This window comes from Schistocerca piceifrons, chromosome 8, assembly GCF_021461385.2.
Source record: "Schistocerca piceifrons isolate TAMUIC-IGC-003096 chromosome 8, iqSchPice1.1, whole genome shotgun sequence".
Lineage (NCBI taxonomy): Eukaryota > Metazoa > Arthropoda > Insecta > Orthoptera > Acrididae > Schistocerca > Schistocerca piceifrons.
The window spans coordinates 12,356,983-12,378,219 of record NC_060145.1 but is presented as its reverse complement, the minus strand read 5'-3'; the positions used below and the strand labels follow the sequence as shown (position 1 = coordinate 12,378,219).

Here is a 21,237-nt window from a genome sequence, read left to right as displayed (position 1 = left end):
ATTTTGGGCTAGTTTGCAATATAATTCATTACCTAAGATGTTGCTTTACTTAGAAAATCAAATAACCTTTGTAAGCTGTACCTTCATGTGGCTCAATTACAGTATGGAAGAGTATTAGTTCGACAGCAGTTACTTTGCTTTGTTACACACACACATAATTAAAAAAGCTGTTTTTATTATAACATACCAATATTCTACCAAGCACTGCCAAGCACTTAAATGTGAATTGCAGAGTAGTCATGTAGATTTATCTGTAGTGTTGCTTATATGTGTCAATATTTATCTGTTAATTGACCATCTGCCTTATGCAAGGTTACGCATTTCTCAACCCTTTTTTCGAGATGTGAGGGAATTACACATCAATTTTTCATTTATCCACATATTTCACTTTGCTACACATTTCAACACTTCTTTCTCCATTTTATCTTCGTCCTTATTTACACATATTTTTGATGCGATCCTCACACATCTTTCACATGCCTCCTTTAATTAATATCAAAATGTTTTGTCTTGCCTATACCGGCCCCATATTATTACTCTCTGTTACCTACAGACAGCCTTACTTTCAATATGAAAATTATTTATTTATGCAGAGTTCATTCTTTAAGGTTTTAGGAATTTTTAACTTCAGTTACTATTCGTAACTCAAAGCACCTGTATTTTGTTGTTATAATCCTTTTTTTAGATCTTATTTGCTTTTTGTTAACTTTAACCATTATTTTTCTGTCATTGTTTCTCATAAGTGAGTCATTGTAATTTTAACATTTCGAATTTATATTGCAAACTTCTCTCATATTATCTTATAAGTCACCACTTGGGTATAGTCATTTTACAGGACTGATTCTTACTTACTAGGAAGATATTACAAAATAATAACATATGTACTATGTGAAGACATATATTCTTTACTGATTTTAATAGAACAGATAAAGAGAATGAAAAGGAAAGAAAGTTTCATCCAGCTGGGATGACACAGTACACCAAACTGTGTATTAGCCAAAGATTGACAGACTCCCTACAGAATCGAATGTTTTTTTGGTCATAAGTCTTCTGACAGGTTTGACGAGGCCCACCACGAATTCCTCTCCTGTCCTAACCTCTTCATCTCAGGGTAACACTTGCAACCTACGACCTGAATTATTTGCTGGATGTATTCCAATCTCTGTATTCCCCTACAGTTTTTGCCCTCTACAGGTCCCTCTAATACCATGGAAGTCATTCCCTCATGTATTAACAGATGTCCTATCATCCTGTCCCTTCTCCTATCAGTGTTTTACACATATTTCTTTCCTCTACAATTCTGCACAGAACCTCCTCATTCCTTACCTTATCAGTCCATCTAATTTTCAACATTCGTCTGTAGCACCACGTCTCAAATCCTTCGGTTCTCTTCTGCTCCGGTTTTCCCACAGCCCATGTTTCACTACCATACAATGCTGTGCTTCAGATGCACATTCTCAGAAATTTCTTCCTCAAATTAAGGCCGATATATGATATTAGTAGACCTATCTTGCCATTCCTAGTCTACTTTTGATGTCCTTCTTTCTCTGTCCGCCATTGGTTATTTTACTGCCTAGGTAGCAGAATTCCTTAACTTCATCTTCTTCATGACCATCAAGATGTTAAGTTTCTTGCTGTTCTTATTTCTGCTACTTCTCATTACCTTCGTCTTTCTTCGATTTACTCTCAATCCATACTCTACTCATTAGACTGTTCATTCCATTCAGATCATGAAATTCTTCTTCACATTCACTCAGGATAGCAATGTCATCAGCGAATCGTATCATTGATATCGTTTCACATTGAATTTCAATTCCACTCCTGAGGTTTTCTTTTATTTCCATCATTGCTACTTCGATGTACAGATTGAACAGTAGGGGCAAAAGGCTACATCCTTGTCTTACACCCTTTTTAATATGAGCACTTAGTTCTTGGTGGTCCATTCTTATTATTCCCTCGTGCCTGTTGTACATATTGTATATGACCTGTCTCTCCCTATAGCTTGCCCTTACTTTTTTCAGAATTTCGAACATCTTGCACCATTTTACGTTGTCGAACGCTTTATCTAGATCTTTATCTAGAATCGTATGAACATATCTTCATTTTTCTTTAGACTTGTTTCCCTTATTAACCGCAACATCAGAATTGCCTCTCTCGCGCCTTTACCTTTCCTAAAGCCTAACTGATCGTCATCCAGCGCATCCTCAACTTTCTTTTCGATTATTCTGTATACTATCCTTGTAAGCAACTTGGATTCATGAGCTGTTAAGCTGATTGTGCGAGAATTCTCGCACTTGTCAGCTCTTGCCGTCTTCGGAATTGTGTGGATGATGCTTTTTCGAAAGTCAGATGGTAAGTCGCCAAACTCATACATTCTACGCACCAACGTGAATAGTCGTTTTGTTGCCACTTCCCCCAATGATTTTAGAAATTCTGACGGAATGTTATCTATCCCTGCTGCCTTATTTAATTTTAAGTCCTCCAAAGCTCTTTTAAATTCTGATTCTAATATTGGACACCCTGTCTCTTCTAAATAGACTCCTGTTTTCTTCTTCTATCACATCAGACATCCCCCTCATGGAGGCTTTCAATGTATTTTTTCAAACTATCCGCTCTCTCATCTGCATTTAACAGTGAAATTCCCGCTGTACTCTTAATGTTACCACCCCTGCTTTTAGTGTCACCGAAGGTTGTTTTGGCTTTCCTGTATGCTGAGTCTGTTCTGACAATCATTTCTTTTTCGATGTCTTCACATTTTTCCTGCAGCCATTTCGTCTTTTCTTCCCTGTACTTCCTACTTATTTCATTCCTCAGCGACTTGTGTTTCTGTATTCCTGAGTTTCCTGGAACATTATTGCATTTCCTCCTTTCATCGATCAGTTGAAGTATTTCTTCTGATATCCAAGGTTTCTTCGCAGTTACCTTCTTTGTACCTATGTTTTCCTTCCCAACTTCTGTGATGGCCCTTTTTAGAGATGTCCATTCCTCTTCAACTGTACTGCCTACTGAGTATTCCTTATTGCTGTGTCGATAGCCTTAGAGAACTTCAATCGTATCTCGTCATTCCTTAGTACTTTTACATCCCACTTCTTGGTGTATTGATTCTTCCTGAATGTCTTAAACTTCAGCCTACTTTTCATCACTACTATATTGTGATCTGAGTCTATATCTTCTCCTGGGTATGTCTTGCAATCCAGTATCTGATTTCGGAATCTCTGTCTGACCATGATGTAATCTAACTGAAACCTTCCCATATCACTCAGCCTTTTCCACGTATACCTCCTCCTCTTGTGATTCTTGAACAGAGTATTCGCTATTACTTGCTGAAACTTGTTACAGAACTCAATTAGTCTTTCTCGTGAATGAGATTTTCACTCTGCAGCGGAGTGTGCGCTGACATGAAACTTCCTGGCAGATTAAAACCGTGTGCTGAACTGAGACTCGAATTCGGGACCTTTGCCTTTCATGGGCAAGTGCTCTACCATCTGAGCATTACTCACGCCACGTCCTCACAGCTTTACTTCCGCCAGTACCTCGTCTCCTACTTTCGCAGGAGAGTTTCTGTGAAGTTTGGAAAGTAGGAGACGAGGTACTGGCGGAAGTAAAGCTGTGAGGACTAGAGATGGATAGTTCACGAACGAATGGGTGCAAAGGAACGGTTCACCAAGATGAACGAAAGGACCGAGGAACGAATTCCAAAGTACGATCGGTTCATAGTTCACTTCGGTCGCGGCGTTCTACTTATAGTTCCCGGGAACGAGGAACGATCGGTTCATAGTTCACTAGTTCACTTCTGTCGCGGCGGTCATTTCGGCAGTTCTCGTTCCAGCCTCGGTCGCGTGCTCTTCTCAGTCTCGGTCTCCCTCGGCCGCATTCGTCGTTCTTCGCATGACCACCTGTCTCAGTTCCACTGCCGACTGCTCCTAGTTAGTTCAGTATCCAGTTGTTCCTTTCGTTCATTGTGCTCGCCTATTTTACGTGTGTTCCAAAATGTTTTTGCACTTGGTTCTGGCTATTCAGCGTCCACGATAATCAAAAAGTATTTTATAGTTACGTAAATTACATAAAAATTACGTTGTATGTAATAGGTACGTCTTTTCAGGTAACAAAAGGGCATATCAGCTCATTTCATTACATCGATGAACAGCAGAAGACATACTAATAACAAGGCAAGTTTTTTTGTTATTCATATATTCTTTGGTTTTATCGACTTGATTTAGCAGCTAACTTTCAATAATTTGCATAATTTTTAGTGTAAGAAAATTCATATAAAACGATTTTCGTGTATCTTTCATATACAAAACACTACATTTAGGAAGGCTCTAATTATTTTTAAGTTTTTCCAATTTGCTTTACCTGCTAGTTTGGTTTCTTTGAAGAAAAAGAAGTGGGTTGTGGGTCATTTTGGCTCAGAAGGAAAAGCGGTGCCTCTCCATTTGAAAAGACATAGATTGCCATAAAATCATATTTACTTATTATCTCAAAAACATTTGATCAGAAGGAGCTTTCAAACCAAAACTTTATTACTGCGAACTTAATTATTATTGTTATTGCTGCATTAACTTTAATAATGCAACATAAAAACCTAATTTTTACTAAGCGTGTATGAGAAAACCACATTTTATTGTATGCTTCCATAAAGTCTCTACTTCGCCTACGAACTCAGAGACAACGTGAAGTATACATAGGGTGCAAACGATTATTGTTTATAACATAGCATAGCTATGTAGTGGCAGTCGAAATGAAGAATTTTATACAAAACACTTGTGGTCTATTAAGTTGGGAAACAGCCACCAACAGGTTTACAAGACTACATGAGCTATAGACCATGTGCATCGCATGAGATTTTCATGTTCTCTTCTCCAGCTCTCTACACATCGTCATCGATTATTTTGCAATTGTTGCTTTGCATTAGCTTGTTATTTCTTCACTGCGTAATTATTACATGTTTGTCTGTTTGTTGTATCTGTTCGTAATGGGCAACACATTGTCCGTAATTGGCGAGCAGTCTGTAGTCGGGGTCGTTTTTCCGTGCGCCACCCTATATTATTTCCCTGTAACCAGCCACACAAGGCTACGGTTGGCTAAACGAGAGGTTCTGCAGAATCACAGAAATTACTTCTAAAAGTGTGTAAGAATTCTGTAATGAATAAAAACTCTGTACTCCAGGGGGGGAGGCAAGTGTCCCCTCTTGGTGCCCTCTATCCTTCAGTCACCTACACTACAGGGTTATTACAAATGATTGAAGCGTTTTCACAGCTCTACAATAACGTTATTATTTGAGATATTTTCACAATGCTTTGCACACACATACAAAACCTCAAAAAGTTTCTTTAGGCATTCACAAATGTTCGATATGTGCCCCTTTAGTGATTTGGCAGACATCAAGCTGATAATCAAGTTCCTCCCACACTCGGCGCAGCATGTCCCCATCAATGAGTTCGAAAGCATCGTTGATGCGAGCTCGCAGTTCTGGCACTTGGTAGAGGAGGTGTAAACACTGAATCTTTCACATAACCCCACAGAAAGAAATCGCATGGGGTTAAGTCGGGAGAGCATGGAGGCCATGACATGAATTGCTGATCATGATCTCCACCACGACCGATCCATCGGTTTTCTAATCTCCTGTTTAAGAAATGCCGAACATCATGATGGAAGTGCGGTGGAGCACCATCCTGTTGAAAGATGAAGTCTGCGCTGTCGGTCTCCAGTTCTGGCATGAGCCAATTTTCCGCGGGCTACGCGTGAAACTTGCCCGCACGCGTTCAACCGTTTCTTCGCTCACTGCAGGCCGACCCGTTGATTTCCCCTTACAGAGGCATCCAGAAGCTTTAAACTGCGCATACCATCGCCGAATGGAGTTAGCAGTTGGTGGATCTTTGTAGAACTTCGTCCTGAAGTGTCGTTGCACTGTTATGACTGACTGATGTGAGTGCATTTCAAGCACGACATACGCTTTCTCGGCTCCTGTCGCCATTTTGTCTCACTGCGCTCTCGAGCGCTCTGACGGCAGAAACCTAAGTGCGGCTTCAGCCGAACAAAACTTTATGAGTTTTTCTACATATCTGTAGTGTGTCGTGACCATATGTCAATGAATGGAGCTACAGTGAATTTATGAAATCGCTTCAATCATTTGTAATAGCCCTGTGCTAGTTTTCAGTTTTTCATAAGAACCATATACCAAGCACAAATGAATAGTGAACGAGTAAAAATGAACGGTTACCAAAAAAGAACGATCAGCAGTGAACTAGTTCCCAAGGATGAACGAGTTTGCCCATCTCTAGTGAGAACGTGGCGTGAGTCGTGCTTCGGTAGCTCAGATGGTAGAGCACTTGCCCGCGATAGGCAAAGGCCCGAGTTTGAGTCTCGGTCTGGCACGCAGATTTAATCTGACAGGAAGTTTCAGTCTTTCTCCTCTCTCATTCCTTGTCCCAAACCCATATTCTCCTGTAACCTTTTCTTCTACTCCTTCCCCTATAGCTACATTCCAGCCCCCATGACTATTGAATTTGCATCCCCCTTTACATACTGTATTATCCTTTCAATATCGTCATGCACTTTTACTATCTCTTCATCTTCAGCTTGTGATGTTAGCATGTATATGTGAACTATCGTTGTCAGTTTTGCTGTCGATTCTGATAAGAAGAACCCTGTCACTGAACTGTTCACAGTAACACACTCTCTGTCCTACCTTCCTATTCACAACGGATGCTACTCCCGTTATACCATTTTCTGCTGCTGTTGATAATACCCTACACTCATCTGATCAGAAATCCTTGTCTTCTTTCCACTCCACTTCACTGACCCCTTCCTTATCTAGATTGAGCCTTTGCATTTCCATTTCCAGATTTTCTAGTTTCCCTAACACGTTCAAGCTTCTGACATTCCATTCCCTGACTTATAGAACGTTATCGTTTCGTTGATTATTCAGTCTTTTTCTCATGGTAACTTCCCCCTTGGCAGTCCCCTCCCAGAGATACGACTGGGGGGACTATTCTGAAATCAGTTGCGAATGGAGAGATCATCACGACACTTCTTCAATTACAGGCCACGTGTCCTGTGGATACACGTTACGTGTCTTTAATGCAGTGGTTTCCATTCCCTTCTGCATCCTCATGCCTTTGATCATTGCCAACCATTATCGTATAACAAATTCTTAAGTTTGCCAATATTTACAAAATAATTCTTTTCCAGCTTGTCTTCCCTTGTTCTGGGATTAGCTCTCTTTATTGAATATAGTTTGATACTCATTCTAAAACCGTCAGTCATCACAAAAGCGTTGGTACATCCTCCTTTAGATGTTGGGAAGGGACCAAAAAGATTGGCTGCATGTAACCCCAGGGGTTCACTTAGTTTTATATTGTGCATATCTCCCTGCACTATACTACGAGGGTTGGAACTTAAATATAGGCAACCATCTATTTACAACATGTTACTGTCCTTCGAAGTAGTCTCCAGCGTTGTGTAGAACCCGTTGCCAGCGACGTGGAAGGAGTAGTATACCGTTAGCAGAGCCTGTTCTGTCGATGGTGCGAATGGAGAGGTCTACCGCCTGTCGAATCTCTGGAACAGTTCTGAAGCGAATGCCACGATGTGGTTCCTTCATCTTCGGAATCAAATCAAAGTCACAAGGACTTAAGTCCGGGAAGTATGGTGGATGGTACTGTACTTCCTATTCCCATCGACCGAATAGAGCAGCCACAGCTTGCGCTGTATGCGCCCGCACATTGTCGTGCTAAATAGTTGGTGGGTTGCACAGAAAGTGTCGCCGCTTCTTTCGCAAAGCTGGTAGCAGGTGATGCTCCAAAAACGAACAGTAATACTATGCGTGGACGGTCTGTCGTGGAGGAACGTAATACATTAGGATAACACCATCACAGTCGTACTCGAGAATCACCACAACTTTTGACCGCTCCCTTCGCACCATCAACAGTACAGGCTCTGCTTAACGGTTCACTTCGCCTTTCACATCCCTGACAACGGGTTCTATACAACGCAGCTGACTACTTTGAAGGACAGTAACAGGTGCAAACATGTAACTCTTTCGTATCGGTTGTGAATAAATAGCTGCCACTATTTAAGTTCCAACCCTCGTATTTACTGCACATACAGGTTGACAATTATTGAACTATATGAAATAAAATCGTCATAACTTCCGAGCGGTTTGCGTTAGGAGATTCAAACTGCACGATTGACCACAGAGCATGCTGTGAATCAGCATGCGCATGTGCACATGTCTTGTTGTTGTCGGCCATTTCACGTGAAAATGACAAGGTGCAGTGTGCCTGGGAGTATAGTGGTTGTGAAGGCCTACTATGCGAGAAATAACAGCCAAACTGCGGTTAAAGAAAGTTTGCTACCGAGTTCAAGCTGAAGCCAGTTGGTCCAAATGTGGTAACAATCCAGAATTTGATTTGCAAGTTTGAGAGAATGGGTAGTGGTCGTGATGGTTATGTGGGTCGTCCAAAACGGTGTAAACACCAAAAAACATCGAGAAGACGCGCTCTACGTTTCAAACCAGCCCGAGGAAATCGATCAGACGAGCTGCACACCAGGTGGGAATCAACAGGGAGACAGTGCGACAAATTTTTGTTGAAGACCTGCGTCTCTTCCCATATAAAATTCAAACCCGTCATCCGTTAAGCCCCAAGGCCATGGAACAGCGGCTGTGTTTCGCCGACACTATTGTCCAGAGATTTATGTGATAATGGTTTGGTTTAGTGACGGTGCGCACTTTCATTTGGATGGGTTTGTCAATAAGCAAAATTGGCGCATTTAGGAGACTGACAATCCTCATTTCGCTATCGAGAAATCTCTTCACCCTCAACAGGTGACTGTGTGGTGTGCAATGTCCAATCACGGAATAATCAGTATGATATTCCTTGATGGCATGGTGACTATCGAGCAGTATGTGAAGGTTGTGGAAGATGATTTCATCCCAAATATCCAAAGTGACCCTGATTTCGACAAGACGTGGTTCATGTAAGATGGAGCTCTACCCCATAGAATTAGGAGTGTTTGATGTCGTGGAGGAGGACCTTGGGGACAGTATTCTGGCTCTGGGGCCACTGGCACGGACTTCGATTGGCAGCCATATTCTCCGAATTTGAACACATGCGACTCCTTTTTGTGAGGCTATGTTAAAGACAAGGCATAGAGCTATAATCCCAAAACTGAAAACAGCCATTCAGGAGGTCATCGACAGCATCGATTCCGACACTTCAGCGGGTCATGCAGCATTATAAAAGGGAACAGAAAACATTCAGAATGTTAGGGGAAAGGAGCATAGAAAAACTAAGGTTCATTTTAAGGGAGATGGACTGGGAGAATAAAGTTTTAAACTGTAAGAATCTAAATGAGACCTTTACAAACTCTTTGTCAACACTTACTGTCCAAAGATAACAAAGGTACTAAATAACCAAAATAACTTGAAAAGGAAACAGAGCTGCAAATGGTTCACTCCAGAACTTGCAGCCCTTAGGAAGGTTACAATCATCCTTTATAAAAAAGCCAAACAGGGAAACCAGGCAGATAAAGATAGGTATACCAGGGAAAAACAAGTCTATAGAAGGGAAATAAAAGCAGCCAAAATAAGAGCCAATGAAAATTTTATCAATAATTCTAAAAATAAGTGTAAAGCTGCCTGGGCAGTTATAAATAAATAATTAGGATGAAAAGTAAGAAAGGAATCAGTGCCTATTCCACCTAACATACTTAATGAGTTCTTTGTAAATAGTGTTAAAATATTACTCTCACTGACAATCTCGAGTTAACATATAAAGATAGACTGAGCAACTATACAGCAGATAGAACTAGGGGATAAAATTGTAGTTGAAAACAAGTCACCCCTAGGGAAGTGTCTAAAATAATTGCATAACTGAGTAACTCCAAAATCGAGGATTATTACGGTTCTCTAATGCGATATTGAAACATATCTCAGACACAATATTGTTAATGTTGACTTATGTCATAAATTGCATCCTTGAGGAGGGAATCTTTCCAGATTGTTTAAAAATGGCTATCACGGTTCCAATCCACAAAAAAAGGGACAGAGACTGTCCAAATAACTACAGACCAGTTTCGATTGTCCCTATTTTATCAAAAGTCATTGAATATTGCATGAAAACACAACTTCAGAAGTACTTTGAAACGAACAATTTATTTAACAATGCTCATTTTGGATTTAGGACAGGTAAATCACACATTAAATCCATAGACAATATCACCAATGAGATTGTTACCAATTTCGAGCTACATTTAAGTACTTGCATTACACTCTTAGACCTCAGTAAGGCTTTCGACACTATTTCCCATAAGATCTTATTTTCTAAGTTAAAACAAGACGGAATAAAGGGCTCACAGTTATTGCTAATAGAATAGTACCTTGATAACAGACAAAAAATGGTCATAATTGAGAACCAACTATCAGACATACTCAAAATTGAAACCGGAGTTAATCAAGGATCAGTAATTGGCCCGTTTCTCTTTCTAGTGTATATCAATGACCACCCACATAACTTGCCAGACAAATCAATTCTATATACTGACGGCATCACCTTAATAACATCACATGGAAATCTGGAAACTTTACAGGACAAAAATACAGACATGGTAGAAAACTCCACCACATGGTTGCAAAGCAATAAATTGGTCTTAAATGGCAATAAAACAGAGACAATATATTTTCATTTGAGTAAGTTCAAAGCAGAAGGGACGGTAAACACATCTGTCAAACTGCTAGGAATTTATTTAGACCCGAATTTGAGCTGGGGCGAACATATGCAACAATTATGCAAGAAACTGTGCAGAGTAATTTTTTTATTGCATAAACTTAGGACTTGCGTCAGTAAGAGCCAAATGTTAGAGGCATACTATGTCTTTTTCCACTCGCACCTGTCTATTGCATAATACTTTGGGGAAACTCTTCAGGGGCTCAGGTAGTTTTTAAGTCGCAGAAGAGGGGAGTTAGGGGTATAAAGGGCTTACCCGACAATGAATCATGTAGACCAGTATACAGGGAGCTGAAAATAATGACTCCCTCTGCAATAATCATATGCCACTGTCTGATAGACATAAAAGAAAACCAGAGTAACTTCGCAGTAAGGAGGAGGTACATTCACACAACACAAGAAATAAACATTACATTGACACGCCCCAGGTAAGGCTAAAGAAAACCCAAAACTGCCATAACTACATGGGGATTAAGCTATTCAACAGACTGCTTATAACACTGAGGGAAATGCCAGTACAACCAACTAGGGAAGAAACTAAAAGATTAGCTGACTCTGAATACAACCTACAACATTCTGGAATTCGAAGAAAACTTGAGACGCCTCCAGAATGAAAATATAGGCGGTATCATATTCTGTGACAAAGGAGATGTATAACTTTTCTTTTCCGTATATTTTTTAAAAAACTAACTGGTATCTTTAAAAAAACCTGTATGTATTGTATTGTGTTTTGGTTCCTTTCCTTCTATTTTTTGACGCTGTCTATTACAACACTAAGTTGTTTAACGACAATAAAATTTGATTTGATCTGATTTGATTTGAATTTCGATACTCGTCTGCGCCACATCATCGCCATTGTCGACAGACATATCGAATGAGTCGCAACCTAAATCCGGAGAGGGGAAGAGAGGGGAAGAAAACCGATGTGCACTCCGTGTGCATACCGGGGGGAGTCATTCCAGATGTGGAAAGGGTCCTTCCGGATGCCATGAAGGGTACAGGGTGCACCCATCTGCAGGTGGTCGCTCATGTCGGCACCAATGATGTGTGTCGCTATGGATCCGAGGAAATCCTCTCTGGCTTCCGGCGGCTATCTGATTTGGTGAAGACTGCCAGTCTCGCTAGCGAGATGGAAGCAGAGCTCACCATCTGCAGCATCGTCGACAGGACTGACTGCGGACCTTTGGTACAGAGCCGAGTGGAGGGTCTGAATCAGAGGCTGAGACGGTTCTGCGACCGTGTGGGCTGCAGATTCCTCGACTTGCGTCATAGGGTGGTGGGGTTTCGGGTTCCGCTGGATAGGTCAGGAGTCCACTACACGCAACAAGCGGCTACACGGGTAGCAGGGGTTGTGTGGCGTGGGCTCGGCGGTTTTTTAGGTTAGATGGCCTTGGGCAAGTACAGAAAGGGCAACAGCCTCAACGGGTGCAGGGCAAAGTCAGGACATGCAGGGACCAAGCAGCAATCGGTATTGTAATTGTAAACTGTCGAAGCTGCGTTGGTAAAGTACCGGAACTTCAAGCGCTGATAGAAAGCACCGAAGCCGAAATCGTTACAGGTACAGAAAGCTGGTTGAAGCCAGAGATAAATTCTGCCGAAATTTTTACAAAGGTACAGACGGTGTTTAGAAAGGATAGATTGCATGCAACCGGTGGTGGAGTGTTCGTCGCTGTTAGTAGTAGTTTATCCTGTAGTGAAATAGAAGTGGATAGTTCCTGTGAATTATTATGGGTGGAGGTTACACTCAACAACCGAGCTAGGTTAATAATTGGCTCCTTTTACCGACCTCCCGACTCAGCAGCATTACTGGCAGAACAACTGAGAGAAAATTTGGAATACATTTCACATAAATTTTCTCAGCATGTTATAGTCTTAGGTGGAGATTTCAATTTACCAGATATAGACTGGGACACTCAGATGTTTAGGACGGGTGGTAGGGACAGAGCATCGAGTGACATTATACTGAGTACACTATCCGAAAATTACCTCGAGCAATTAAACAGAGAACCGACTCATGGAGATAACATCTTGGACCTACTGATAACAAACAGACCCGAACTTTTCCACTTTGTATGTACAGAACAGGGAATCAGTGATCGTAAGGCCGTTGCAGCATCCCTGAATATGGAAGTTAGTAGGAATATAAAAAAAGGGAGGAAGGTTTATCTGTTTAGCAAGAGTAATAGAAGGTAGATTTCAGACTACCTAACAGATCAAAACGAAAATTTCTGTTCCGACACTGACAATGTTGAGTGTTTATGGAAAAAGTTCAAGTAAATCGTAAAATGCGTTTTAGACAGGTACGTGCCGAGTAAAACTGTGAGGGACGGGAAAAACCCACCATGGTACAACAACAAAGTTAGGAAACTACTGCGAAAGCAAAGAGAGCTTCACTTTAAGTTTAAACGCAGCCAAAACCTCTCAGACAAACAGAAGCTAAACGATGTCAAAGTTAGCGTAAGGAGGGCTATGCGTGAAGCGTTCAGTGAATTCGAAAGTAAAAATCTATGTACCGACTTGACAGAAAATACTAGGAAGTTCTGGTCTTACGTTGAATCAGTAAGTGGCTCGAAACAGCGTATCCAGACACTCCAGGATGATGATGGCATTGAAACAGAGGATGACACACGTAAAGCTGAAATACTAAACACCTTTTTCCAAAGCTGTTTCACAGAGGAAGACCGCACTGCAGTTCCTTCTCTAAATCCTCGCACAAACGAAAAAATGGCTGACATCGAAATAAGTGTCCAAGGAATAGAAAAGCAACTGGAATCACTCAACAGAGGAAAGTCCACTGGACCTGACGGGATACCAATTCGATTCTACACAGAGTACGCGAAAGAACTTGCCCCCCTTGTAACAGCCGTGTACCGCAAGTCTCTAGAGGAACGGAAGGTTCCAAATGATTGGAAAAGAGCACAGGTAGCCCCAGTCTTCAAGAAGGGTCGTCGAGCAGATGTGCAAAACTATAGACCTATATCTCTGACGTCGATCTGTTGTAGAATTTTAGAACATGTTTTTTGCTCGAGGATCATGTCCTTTTTGGAAATCCAGTATCTACTCTGTAGGAATCAACATGGATTACGGAAACAGTGATCGTGTGAGACCCAACTCGCTTTATTTGTTCATGAGACCCAGAAAATATTAGATACAGGCTCCCAGGTAGATGCTATTTTTCTTGACTTCCAGAAGACGTTTGATGCAGTTTCGCACTGTCGCCTGACAAACAAAGTAAGAGCCTACGGACCAGCTGTGTCGCTGGATTGAAGAGTTTTTTGCAAACAGAACACAGCATGTTGTTATCAATGGAGAGACGTCTACAGACGTTAAAGTAACCTCTGGCGTGCCACAGGGGAGTGTTATGGGACGATTGCTTTTCACAATATTTATAAATGACCTAGTAGATAGTGTCGGAAGTCCCATGCGGCTTTCGCGAATGATGCTGTGGTATACAGAGAAGTTGCAGCATTAGAAAATTGTAGCGAAATGCAGGAAGATCTGCAGCGGATAGGCACTTGGTGCAGGGAGTGGCAACTGACCCTTAACATAGACAAATGTAATGTATTTCGAATACATAGAAAGAAGGATCCTTTATTGTATGATTATATGATAGCGGAACAAACACTGGTAACAGTTACTTCTGTAATATATCTGGGAGTATGCGTGCGGAACGATTTGAAGTGGAATGATCATATAAAATTAATTGTTGGTAAGGCGGGTACCAGGTTGAGATTCATTGGGAGAGTCCTTAGAAAATGTAGTCCATCAACAAAGGAGGTGGCTTACAAAACACTCGTTCGACCTGTACTTGAGTATTGCTCATCAGTGTGGGATCTGTACCAGATTGGGTTGACGGAGGAGATAGAGAAGATCCAAAGAAGAGCGGCGCGTTTCGTCACGGGTTTATTTGGTAACCGTGATAGCGTTACGGAGATGTTTAACAAACTCAAGTGGCAGACTCTGCAAGAGAGGCGCTCTGCATCGCGGTGTAGCTTGCTCGCCAGGTTTCGAGAGGGTGCGTTTCTGGATGAGGAATCGAATATATTGCTTCCCCCTACTTATACCTCCCGAGGAGATCACGAATGTAAAATTAGAGAGATTAGAGCGCGCACGGAGGCTTTCAGACAGTCGTTCTTCCCGCGAACCATACGCGACTGGAACAGGAAAGGGAGGTAATGACAGTGGCACGTAAAGTGCCCTCCGCCACACACCGTTGGGTGGCTTGCGGAGTATAAATGTAGATGTAGATGTAGATGTATCTGCAGTGACGTGTACGTGTTGAATAAACTGCATGCCATAATTTGTAACTAATTTACGTTTTTTTTCATATAGTTCAATTATCGTCACCCTGTATCTTCCAGTCTGTTGAATCTAACTTCCTCTTTGGAGTAAAATTCCTTTATGGAGGAAATAATACTGCTCCACTTTAGGACAATTGGGGACATTTAAATGGGTCTTGGCCAATCTCAACTTATCATCATAATTTTGTTCCCTTCTTAAATTTTCACATGCTTCCTTCAAGGCACTTTGCTGCTTGACTGATGTATGGCCAACATGCACACTTCATTTCTTTCTGGTAGCGGAATTTCTAATTCTCTGTATAACTCAGCACTTCTTGGTAGCTCATCTGCTACCCGATTATTCTTCCCTTGTAAGTATTTAATCTCGAGGTTGAATTGCTGAAGGTACATAGCCCACTGTGCTGGTCTTGGAAGATTTAAAAACGAAGATTTAAAAGTGGAAGTACCTTGTGATTATTATATATTATTAGCTTGTGACCTAACAAATAATGCTGAAATTCTTGGATAGCAAACACGGTAGCCAGTGCCTCTAATTCCGAAATTTCATAATTTCACTCAGCAGGTTGCAGTGAACGACTTGCAAATGCTATTGTTGTACGTACCTCGGTCGCCTTCTGTTTCCATCTGAAATACCTCTACTGTAATCCCTTAACGACTAATGTCAACTGCCATGCAAAACGGGTTCGAAAAATCTGGATGGTGTAAAAACGGACTACTCATCAAATAGTTTTTTAATTCTTCAAAAGCAGACTGGCATTCTTTAGTCAAAACCCACTGGGTATTCTTCTTCAATAAGTGGAGCAAAGAAGGCCCGTTAAACAAGTGATCTCTAACAAAATGGCGGTAGAATCCGATTAAACCGAGCATTGACCTGAGCTGCTTTTTATTTCTGGGCCTTTCAAACTTTTCAATGACCGATAATTTGGAAGGATTGGGTAAAATATCTTCCCTGCTAATTTCACGGTCCATGAATTTTATTTTGTCTCTTACATGGTCAGTCTTCTCTAACTTTAATTCCATATCTCATTATTCTATAGCTACCAGCACCCTGTCTAGTAGACTGATATGTCCTTCCCATATGGAGCTGCCAACAGTATACATCTACATAAAAGTCACCTGATCTAAGAATTCCTACCCCAATGCATGAGTCATTACTCTAACAAAGGCACAGACACAAATATTTAGTCCAAAAGGGACTACTTTATATTGGTAGCACACTCCTTCATACAAAAAGGTCGTATATTTGCGTGATTCTTTTGCCAGGGGCAAATGCCAGTACCCATATGTTATGTCCATGGATTTAAGATACATAACTCCTCGGAACTTATGTATCAGTTCGTTCATATTTTGAGGATGGTCACCCTCTCTTATAATGGTTTCATTTAGACACCGAGTGTCCAGTACTAATCTGACGCTTCTGTCTCTGAGGCACAACAGGAAGATTATCATATTCACTAACTGCTTGTTCAGTGAGACTCATGCCAACATATGTTGAATTTCTTTCTTAATAGGCTGCTTCCTCACAACATGCATCTATAAGATTTCTTGAAAAATACCTGCCCAGGCTTTACATTCAATCAAGAGTCAACTCTTTAACTTCACCAGGCGTTTTTGAGAATATATTGTGATGAGTAGTTAATACTTACCTTAATTCTGCGCTATATTTATCAGAAATTTAATCTGTTGACTGTGCCTTAGTCTCCATATCTTCCAGGATATAGTTCTCTTCCGATTAGCATCTTGCACATAATTCCCAAATTCAGTATCTTCCCGCAAGTATCCCTTATATCTGATTACTGTAATAGACAGTTCCCATGCTGCATTATTACAGCCCACATAATTTCCAATTAAAGGCTCCGAAGTCACTCGAGAGACTGGTACAGTTAACATTAAGTGGCTCTGATCAAAGCCACTCTTTCCTTGATATTTCGATAAAAGGTCTGCACCAGTCAACACTTCGACACTTAGCCCAAACACAATTAAAGAAGGATGATCTATTATTATGTTACCCCTGCCAAATGGTATCAAAACTTCGTGCTGTACTGGTCTAGAAACTTTTCCAGTAGCACCTATTATTCTTAAACCACTTACTTCTAGATAAGCTCAAGTACTGTGGTATGAATGGGACAGCATAAAAATGGTTTAAATCATACCTAACTGGAAGAGTGCAGAAAGTTCAAATAAGCAGTTCACATAATATGCGAAAAACTGGTGATTTCTCAAACTGGGGAACAATCAACAATGGGGTGCTGCAAGGTTCAGTCTTGGGTCCTCTGCTGTTCTTAATATATATTAATGACTTGCAATTCTATATTCACGAAGATACAAAGCTGGTACTTTTTGCCAATGATAGAAGTATAGCTATCACACCCAACAGACAAGAATTAACTAGTGAAATTGTAAACGATGTTTTTCAGGAAATCATTAAGTGGTTCTCTGCAAATAGGCTCTCGTTAAACTGTGACAAAACGCATTACATACAGTTCCACACAGTAAATGGAATGACACCATTAATAAATATAGACTTCGATCAGAAATCGGTAGCTAAGGTAGAATATTCAAAATTTCTAGGTGTATGCATTGATGAGGGGTTGAACTGGAAAAAACACACTGAGGATCTGCTGAAACGTTTGAGTTCAGCTGCTTATGCTATTAGGGTCATTGCAAATTTTGGCGATATACATTTCAGTAAATTACCTTACCACACCTATTTTCATTCTCTGCTTTCATGTGGCATCATATTCTGGGGTAACTAATCATTGAGTAAAAGAGTGTTCATTGCACAAAAGCGTGTAATCAGAATAATTGCTGGAGCTCATCCAAGATCAACCTGCAGACACTTCTTTAAAGAGCTATAGATCTTCACTGTAGCCTCACAATATATATATATTCACTTATGAAATTTGTTATTAACAATCCGAACGAATTCAAAAGTAATAGCAGTGTACATGGCTACAACACTGGGAGAATGGATGATCTTCACTACTCAAGGTTAAATCTAACTTTGGCTCAGAAGGGGGTAAATTATGCTGCCACAAAAGTCTTTGGTCACTTACCTAATAGCATCAAAAGTCTGACAGATAGCCATATAGCATTTAATAGGAAATTAAAAGAATTTCTTAATGGCAACTCCTTCTACTCATTAGATGAATTTTTGGATATAGTAAATGGGTAATTTCCCAACCCCCTCCCACAAAAAATTAAAAATATTAAGTGTCATATTTTGTGTAATGTAATATCTTGTATAGACACCTTTTATTAACCTGACATGTTCCACAATATTACGAAGTGTTCTATTCATGATCTGTGGACCAAGTACTAAGAACGCTTGTGACAAAGCACTTGTCTGCTGTCCCTATCAAGAAGACAACGCACAGTTATGCCCGATCTGCTAGTCTTTATAATAGGGTGAGTTATTCTAATCTGGACAGGTTTCTCATAAAAGTCTTCTAATAAATCCTTTTCAGACTGCTCCAACTAAAGGAATTTGGCTCAGTTGCAAGTACATTTATGCTTAGATTCAAGGGCTTTTCAACCTCTACATTTGCAGCTGCCTTTTCCAACCGATCCACTAAATTTAAATCAAAGCACTCGAAGACTTCCTCTACTTTCTTCTTGCTGCACATCAGCTGAACTACAAGCTACCTCTGAGGAACTGCGTCCCTGCGCAACATTGATATCTATAATACTGTCGTCTGCTTTTACATTTTTTAACGTGTTAAGTACATGCATATCATTCATTCTGCACTAAACTTGACAGTTACACAAAGTTTCGTTTCCGTGTATCATAATTTTCATCGTTTGTTAAAATTCCATTCTTGCTCATTTAAATCGGAATACTGTCTATTACTGATTCGTTCTTGTGCACGTGGCAGTCCTACCATTGCGTATGGCACGTCCTATCATCTGCCTTGTGTACATCATTCCGTTTTCGTATGTCATATTTTTCGACACTTGTTAAAATTACACACGACGGGGTATGTATTGAAGTCATCGGCTGGCACTGAGTAGTATTGTGATTATTGAGCTCACTAGTTTCTACTCAACGGCTACCACAGACAGTATATGTCTGTGATGGCAACGAATTGACATTTTACGTCAGAGATAAAGTTATTTGTTTATTATGTTACAATATCTTTGAATGTGTGGTTTTGTGTTTGTGTTCGTATTTGTTTATGGTTTGTGATGGATAAGGAGGCTACGTTGTTATGAAAATTTTGCTCGAGATTTTGCATAATGTCGAAGAAAGTAGTGTCGTACTTTTACAATCCAGATGTGGGCAATTTCCATTATGGACCAGGACATCCTATGAAACCACACAGACTTTCTGTTATTCACAGTCTTGTTCTGAATTATGGACTTTATAAAAAAATGCAGATTTATAGACCATACCGCGCGTCAGCACATGACATGTGTAGATTTCATTCTGATGAATACATAGACTTTCTCCAGCGTGTGACACCACAGAATTTGCAGGGCTACACGAAATATTTAAGTCACTTTAATGTTGGTGATGACTGTCCAGTTTTCGAAGGACTGTTTGACTTTTGCTCAATGTATACAGGAGCTTCATTGGAGGGTGCAATGAAGCTGAATAACAATTGCTGCGATATAGCAATAAACTGGTCCGGTGGTTTGCATCATGCCAAAAAATTTGAAGCTTCAGGTTTTTGTTATGTGAATGACATTGTAATAGCAATCTTAGAACTTCTGAAGTATCATGCTCGTGTGTTGTACATAGATATTGACGTTCATCATGGGGACGGCGTGCAGGAAGCGTTTTACTTGACAGATAGGGTGATGACAGTTTCTTTTCACAAATACGGAAATTATTTTTTTCCTGGTACTGGTGATATGTACGAAATAGGAGCTGAAAGTGGTCGTTATTATTCCGTGAATGTACCCTTAAAGGAGGGTATCGATGACTCGAGTTATTTTCAAGTGTTCAAACCTGTTATATCAAGTGTAATGGAATTCTACCAACCTACTGCCATAGTTTTACAATGTGGTGCAGACTCTCTTGCAAATGACCGCCTTGGATGCTTCAGCTTAAGCACGAAAGGTCATGGTGAATGTGTAAAATTTGTGAGGGATTTAAATGTGCCTCTTTTGGCAGTTGGAGGAGGGGGCTATACATTAAGAAATGTTGCTAGATGTTGGACATATGAAACATCACTCCTTGTAGATGAACAAATTAGTAATGAACTACCATATACTGAATACTTAGAGTACTTTGCTCCTGATTTTACATTGCATCCAGAGGTTGTAACCCGTCAAGATAATGCAAATAGCAAGCAGTATTTAGAAACAATAACAAAACATGTGTATGATAATTTGAAAATGTGTCAGCATTCTCCCAGTGTACAAATGCATGATGTTCCAGGAGATGCCTTTCCATCCCAAGATGAAGTTGGACATGATGAACCAGATCCTGATGTGCGAGTAAGTCAAGCAGAAGAGGATCGGAGGATTGAGCAAAAAAATGAGTTTTATGATGGAGATGAGGATCAAGATAAGGAGAATTTAGGTCCATGAGATTCCTGATCAGGAGACATATGCATGTAGAATCATCTTTTTATAAGAGTGATCATCATACAAACTTAGATGTAAGGCTAATTGTATTTTTAACTTTTATTTTTAGTAGAAATTGAAAGAGATTTTGCCACTAAATCTTATTAACTTCTGGCAGCATTCTATTTTTACGTTTAATGTTTAGAGGTAATAACTAAAGAGATAAGGTCACTTCTTATCTGACAGAATTGTTAACACATTCATTGTGTTGAGATGTGCCAGACTGTTCTTCCATTTCAGATATTCGTTTCATATTTCATGAAATTTTCAACAGTTATACTGTATGGATAACTTACTAATACTACATCAGTTTTTCAATCAAGTGCCCTCTAATGGTGTAGCAGTGGTACTTTTTGTCAGTGTGCATAAGCTGTGCTTGAATATAGCCTATAAAATTAATTTATGATGCAAAACTACTAAAAATTGCTAACAGACTTAGTGTGACTCTTTAGGCTAACATTCAAAAAGATATATTTGTTTTGGTCTTACTATTTTGTTACTTTGCTTGTAGGAGGGAATGTGTACCTCTAATCAGTTTATTGTGAAGATTTTCACAAATGTTAATTTCTTGTGTGTATTTCAGTCATACACCGATAGGGAATTATCACAGAATGTTCACATTCTGGATGCATCTT

The 21,237-nt window shown here is 40.2% G+C and overlaps 1 protein-coding gene across 2 annotated transcripts in view; it reads left to right on the top strand.

Annotated features, from left to right (window-relative positions):
- Positions 1 to 19,172: 19,172 nt before the first annotated feature.
- The window catches only part of LOC124711527 (histone deacetylase 3), a 37,951-nt gene continuing 35,886 nt past the window's right edge, over positions 19,173 to 21,237 (top strand). For both annotated transcript variants that reach the window (XM_047241653.1, XM_047241652.1), the window contains exon 1: positions 19,173 to 20,637. In XM_047241653.1, coding sequence (XP_047097609.1) covers positions 19,268 to 20,566 — 1,299 coding nt within the window. In that variant the 5' untranslated portion in view covers positions 19,173 to 19,267 and the 3' untranslated portion in view covers positions 20,567 to 20,637. The remainder of the gene's footprint in view (positions 20,638 to 21,237) is intronic.